This window comes from Alligator sinensis, unplaced genomic scaffold, assembly GCF_000455745.1.
Source record: "Alligator sinensis unplaced genomic scaffold, ASM45574v1 scaffold879_1, whole genome shotgun sequence".
Classification (NCBI taxonomy): domain Eukaryota; kingdom Metazoa; phylum Chordata; order Crocodylia; family Alligatoridae; genus Alligator; species Alligator sinensis.
In genome coordinates this window covers 1,531,064-1,537,796 of record NW_005842250.1, presented here as the reverse complement: position 1 = coordinate 1,537,796, position 6,733 = coordinate 1,531,064, and the positions used below count along the sequence as shown (strand labels likewise).

Sequence of the window (6,733 nt, the reverse complement as noted above, 5' to 3'; positions counted from 1 at the left end):
CTTTGATCGGGCCTAGCCACACCTGCAAGCCCCCTGGGTCAGCTGACTCTGCAATTAGCCCTGACCCTCACCTGCCAGTGGCTTAGCAGGCTGCCTGACCACTTCAAGTGGCAGGCACATCCAGTGCCCTGCCACACAGAGACTTGCACTCTGCTAATCCTGGGGTGCCGTCTAAACTGCTGGGCTAGCAGTTCCATCATGCAGATGAAAAGGATTGGGGAGAGTGGGCACCCTACTGGACACCAAACTCTACCATGAGCAGTGCGATCAGCAACCTATTTACCAGCACCCTGCTGCTCATGTTGGTGTACAGTGTCTTTATCCAGGTGATGAAGGTGAGGGGGACCCCCATCTTCTTCAGTGTCTCAAGCAGGAATTAATGCGGCATTTGGCTGTAGGATTTCTCCAGGTCAGGGTTTAGCACAGGGTTCAGTCCTCTCTCCCATTGGTAATGTAGCGCATCTTGTACCTGCAGCAGGGCTCCATGGATCTGTTGCTCCAGCATCACACATAACTGGTCTTCATGAATCACCGCACCTATAACAGACTCAGCCCAGACTTTAGCAATCAGTTTGTAGTCAAGGTTTAGAAGTGTTATAGGTCGCCAATTTTTCAGATCCCTGCTCTCCTGCTTCTTGTAAAGAAGGGTTATGAGACTGTAATCCATCCCTATCCCCAGGTGACCCTCCTGCATCATATCATAATTGGCATAATCTTTTTGTGTGTGTGGCCTTTAAAAAAATAGCCAGTTGCTCCCTCAGGAGAGAATGAGCATGGGGCCTGGAGGTACTGCAATAAAAGACTGAGAGACGCCAGAGCAAGCTCTGACACCCTCCCCTGGTGCCAAAAATACTGATGTGAACATTTTTTTTGGCCCCTAAAAAACAAACAAACGGTGGGTATTCCTTCCATATGGAACTAGCACTGGGCCTGGAGGTACTGCAATACCAGCCTGGCACCAGAAGGGCCAGAGCCAGCCCTGATGCCCTCTCCTTGATGGTAAAAAAGTTTGATCTTAACCAAAAGGCCAAGATGCTGATGGGAACCTACCACATTTTTAAAATTTTTGTTTACAAGGCTAAATCATTCCAAATTATGTTCCAAATTTCAACTGAGCAAAGCTTAATCATTCAAGTCCGTGTCTTTCTACCACCAGCAAGTATCCTATCTTCCAGACTCATCAAACTGGGGCTTCAGATACTCCCAAATCCATGGCAGACATCCTACATGCAAGCCCCAAGCCTGGAGATCTTAGAGTTCAGATGCTCCTAGTCTTGCTTGCCCCTAGCCAAAAGACCAAAGGAGCAAGCTAGAGGGAAAGCCTGAGAGCAGTCCCTCATCACCATAAATTATGTATCCAAGATCCTCACGTTTGGAGGCATTTGTTGACTCTTGCAGGGGCCATCTTGTCCATACTGCAAGAGACAGACCTTCACCCTTTAACTACACTGAGTCATTCAAAGCCAAGAAGTCATCCAGCGCAGGGTGTCGAAGGCCTGCAGCAAGGCAGAAGCCCTTGACTTCAGGAGGGCCGATTTCAATGAGTTAAGGAGATTAGTCAGGGAGGCACTGAGGTCCCGGAGGGGAGAGGAGTTGGGAGTCCAAGATGAGCGGTCATTTCTTAAGGAGACAATCCTCCGAGCCCAAAGGGTGACAGTCCCAACGCGAATCAAAGCAGGCAAGAGTGCTCAAAAGCCCCCATGGCTCACCAAAGGCATTCAGGAACTTCTGAAAGCTAAAAAGGAGATGTAAACCCAATGGAAGGGAGGGGCCATCACCAAGGAGGATTATACCTCCATTGCTCGAGACTGTAGGGGGGCTGTTAGGAAGGCTAAGGCGGAGACAGAACTGGGACTAGCTACCCGGATCAAAGACAACAAGGAATCCTTTTTTAAATACATAGGGAGTAAAAAGAAGGCGCCAGGTAATGTGGGGCCCCTGCAGGACACGCTTAGCAATCTGGTGGTTACACCAGATGATAAAGCTGACCTCTTTAACAAATTCTTTGCCTTCATATTTCTGAGCAGGGACCGGGACATCCCCCCCACCAGGATCCCAGAAGAACTCAGGAGAGGCACAGCCGGGCCCAGAGTCAGAGTGGACCTTGTCAGGGAACTTCTGGTGGGACCGGACATGTTCAAATCAGCAGGTCCAGATGATCTGCACCCCAGGGTGCTGAGGGAATTGGCAGAGGCCATTGCAGGACCCCTGGCACAGCTCTACAAGCACTTGTTGTGCTCTGGCAAGGTGCCAGAGGATTGGAAAAGGGACAATGTGGTCCCCATTTTCAAATAAAAGGGAGGAAGGAGGACCCAGGAAACTATAGGCCCATTAGTCTTACCTCGGTCCTGGGGAAGCTCTTTGAAAAAATTATCCAAGAACACATCTGTGAGGGACCAGCAGGGGAGGTTATGCTTGGGGCAACCAACATGGGTTCATTAGATGCAGGTCCTGTCAGACCAGCCTGGTTGCCTTCTACAACCAGGTCACAAATTCCTTAGATGCAAGTGTTGCAGTGGACGTAGTCTTTCTGGACTTTAGGAAGGCCTTCGACACTGCCTCTCACCACATTCTCATTAAAAAATTAGGCGACTGTGACTGTGGCATCAATGCCTACACAAACTGATGGGTCACAATTTGGCTGAAGGGCCGCACCCAGAGAGTGGTGGTGGATGGGTCATTTTCGACCTGGAGGGATGTGGGCAGTGGGGTTCCCCAGGGCTTGGTCCTTGGGCCCGCACTGTTCAACATCTTCATCAATGACTTGGATGAGGGGGTGAAAAGCACCTTGTCCAAGTTTGCGGATGACACTAAGATGCGAGAAGAAGTGGGCACGTTAGAAGGGAGGGACAGGCTACAACTAGATCTGGACAGGTTACAAGGGAGGGCAGATGAGAACCAGGATGGATTTCAATACTGACAAGTGCAAGGTGTTGCACCTGGGGAGGAAGAACCAGCAGCATACCTACAGGCTGGGGAACTCCCTTCTTGTCAGTACAGAGGCAGAAAAGGATCTTGGAGTCATTACTGACTCCAAGATGAACATGGGCCACCAATGTGGGGATGTGGTCAGGACGGCTAACCGCACCTTGTCATGCATCCATAGATGCATCACAAACAGATCCAAGGAGGTGATCCTCCCCCTCTATGTGACATTGGTCAGGCCGCAGTTGGTGTACTGCATCCAGTTCTGGGTGCCGCACTTCAGGAGAGATGTGGACAGCATTGAGAGGGTCCAAAGGAGGCCACTCACATGATCAGGGGACAGCAGGGCAGGCCCTATGAGGAGAGGCTAAGGGACCTGAACCTTTTCAGCCTTCACAAGAGAAGGCTGAGAGGGGGTCTGGTGGCCATCTATAAACTTACTAAGGGGGACCAGCGGGGAACGGGAGAGACCCTGTTCCCCTGAGCACTACCAGGAGTAACTAGGAATAATAGCCGTAAGTTGACTGAGAGTAGGTACAGGCTGGACATCAGGAAGGACTACTTCACAGTCAGGGCAGCTAGGATCTGGAACCAACTTCCAAGGGAAGTGGTGCTCACTCCTACCCTGGGGGTCTTCAAAAGGAGGCTAGATAATTACCTTGCCGGGGCCATTTGAACCCAGCATTTTTTCCTGCCCATGGCAGGGGGTCGGACTTGATGATCTGCTCAGGTCCCTTCCGACCCTACCAACTATGAAACTATGAAGAAGATCATGGTACCTCCCCCATGGGAACTTACCACATTTTTTTTGCAAAAATCTTTATTTCAACATAAATAAATATATAGCTATACCTCTACCAACCTGTCTTGTGACTGCTGTGGTTCACTTGATGGTCCAAAACAAACCTTTACAGTTATAGTATGCTTATTTCCATTACAAAATAGCACCATGCACCCACGTTCCTGCATGCCCATTTTCCCATCACTATCTCCTTTAACTATCACAATTACCAGAATGATCTCCTCAGTCCCCGTCCCCCCCACACTCCCCACACACACACCTTCCCTCCTAACTCCCCCAGTCCTTTTGCCCAGGCCTTTCACTTGATCACTCCTGCTCTCTTCAGGGGTCCACGTTTGGGCCCACCTCTGAACAGTCTATGCCAGTCCCCTTCTTTCCTGCCATCTCTTGCCCATCATATTCTACCATCTTCCTCTAGTACTAATATATCTCACTTAGTCCCATTTTGATCCATCCCTGAAGCAGAAAATGAATCAGGCTACCATGATAGCCTAGTGCAGCTCATCTTAGTTGTACCCATTTGTGAAGAGGCACCCTATGCCTCTTCAGAGAAGAAAAGAGAATCAGGGGAGAACTCACTGGCACACGCAGCCATGATGCTGAGGCGAGGAACTCCAGTGCAGCCAGAACCCTGCTTCTCTAGCCACTGAGTCCACTGTATTGGTGCCCCACACCACTCCACCTTGGCAGGTGGCCTACTGGAGAGGAGGGAGCCAGAACATGCCAGGACCTCTCCCTAAAGCCTTGGCAACCTAACCCAGGGAACAGGGTGGAGACTGGATACTGGTCCTAGAGCTTGGAGGAGTTCCGACATTGCAGAAGCATTCTACAGAGCATGGCAGCCTGACAGTCCTAGTCCTGGAAGCGAGAAAACAGTGACCAAAGGATGCCAGACAGGCAGGAAAGTTTATTTTGTTTCTTTCTTTTTGGGGACCTTGGGCTTATTTAACTCCGAGCAACACAGATTAATGATAGTAAGAAAAGGATGGTTTGAGCTCCTGAAGAAAACAGAGACAGACCCTGAGAAAAAATAACCTGTTTAAAGGTAGCAGCACGGGACATGGTGATTAATTCAGAGTTTCTTTTTCATAGATTTTATAGATTTCATAGATTTTAGGGTCGGAAGGGACCTATTAGATCATTGAGTCCAACCCCCGACCCCCTGACTTGGGCAGGAAAGAGTCTCAAATAGCCAGGCGCACAGGGATTTTCCACCTTAGTATAAAGTATCTGGAACTGCTCACTGTCAGATAGAGCTCATACTAGACGCAGATTCATAGATTTTAGGGTCGGAGAGGACCTATTAGATCATTGAGTCCGACCTCCTGCCCTGGACAAGAAAGAGTGCTGGGGTCAGATGACCCCAACCAGGTGTTTGTCCAATCTCCTCTTAAATACCTCCAAGGAAGAGGACAGCACCCCCTCCCTTGGAAGCATATTCCATATTTTGGCAACCCTCTTGCTTGATTGGAAACCCCAACTGTGGCAGGTAAAGCTAGAAACTCAAACTAAATGCTGGGGAGTAAAGAAATATAGAAAGAAGTAAACTGCTGGGGCAAGCAGACAAGGCTGTGAAACCCCAAGGGATAAATATTTAATTGTCCCTAGCCACTCAAGGTGCCTTTCCAGCCTATTTTCAGTGAGGCAGATGGCTTCCTTACAAAGTGTGATGGGCAGAGCAGACTGAAGATAAACTGTGAGAGTTACAGATACTGAAGTTAATTTTGGAAAGGAGACAACTATCAATTGTGGCTGTGAAAGAACACCCCTTTGGGTGTTTGTCACTTTAAGGGCTGGAGCAGGCAGCTGCCAGGTGGCTGATGAGAGCGGCCATTTTGGAGAGCTCTGTTATAAGAGCAGAGCAGTTGGTGTTCAGTAGCTGAGGGATTAACGTTGCTGGGTGGAGCTCCTGCTCCAGGAATATCTCAGAGGTAAAGGGTGAGGCTGTGGGGAAGGAGGAGGCCTCATTGGTCCTTGACATGACCTAAAACTGCATCCTGCCAGGATAGGGAGGCCTGGTGGGCCTGCCTGTGGCGAGGCAGGACCACTTAAATGCCAGGACTGAGAACCTACCTGGTGTAAGGCGGGTTGGGGTGCCTAAACCCCTGCCCCCACCTTTGGGTGGGTTAGTAGGAAGGTTAAAGGGGGCCAGGCATGCAGAGTAGCTGCACCTGAGCCCTAAGGGGTGTTGGACCCTGGAGTGGGGCCAGGCACACTGAATGAGCAGCACCTGAGTCCTAGGGGTGTAGACCTTGGCTCTGGGAGAGGGCGGAGTGAAGGTCAGGCACGCTTAAGGAAGAGAAGCACCTGAACCTGGCAGGGTGGAAGACCCCAGGCCCCAGAGAATAGGGGGCTCGAGAGCAGGGCATAGTGGTCCAGTGAGGGGCTAGGGGTAAAGTAGGTTCATAGCTGAGCAATCGCTCAGTCCTGTTTGGGTGAGGGTCACGGGAGAGGCCCAAAAGACTGCGCCAGATCTGACTGAGGGGTGGAGAGAAAAGCCAGAGGATCTCTTTGAGTAGGGTGGAGTGAGTGTGGCCTGGATAGGCAGTATGCAAGAGACCAGGTGAGTGCCGGCGGAGTGCAAGAGGCCCCAGTAAGAGCGTGGTGGTGTGTGTGTGGCCCCGAAGGGGGCAGTATGATAAAGATACAACTGTGTGCCCAGTTTGGCCTGGCCTCGAGCTGGACTATCATCACATAGTGTGACATCTGCGAGGTATGGGACATGTGTAAGGGGAAGTCAGAGCATGTATGTACTGCCCTGTTACAGCTGGGCACTCAAAGGGTTACCTCCTGCCTATTTAACATCCCAATCATTTACCAACAAGACGTGGCAGGAGAACAAGGCAGGTGGTTTGCCCAGAGACGGGGGCAGGCCCATACCAGCACTAGGCCTGGAAGGCACCCTTGTCACAGTGGAATAACAACTGGTTGGTGTATGACTGGAGTGCAAGGAGAGGTTGAAGCCCCAGTAAGAGCAAGCCGGATGCTCTAATAATTAACCTTCAG

At 50.5% G+C, this 6,733-nt stretch overlaps 1 protein-coding gene across 1 annotated transcript in view; it reads left to right on the top strand.

Moving 5' to 3' along the window:
* The first annotated feature begins 254 nt into the window (after nt 1–254).
* UTP14A (UTP14A, small subunit processome component) overlaps nt 255–6,733 on the top strand; it is a 30,168-nt gene continuing 23,689 nt past the window's right edge. The window contains exon 1 of the mRNA XM_025208752.1: nt 255–335. Coding sequence (XP_025064537.1) covers nt 255–335 — 81 coding nt within the window. The remainder of the gene's footprint in view (nt 336–6,733) is intronic.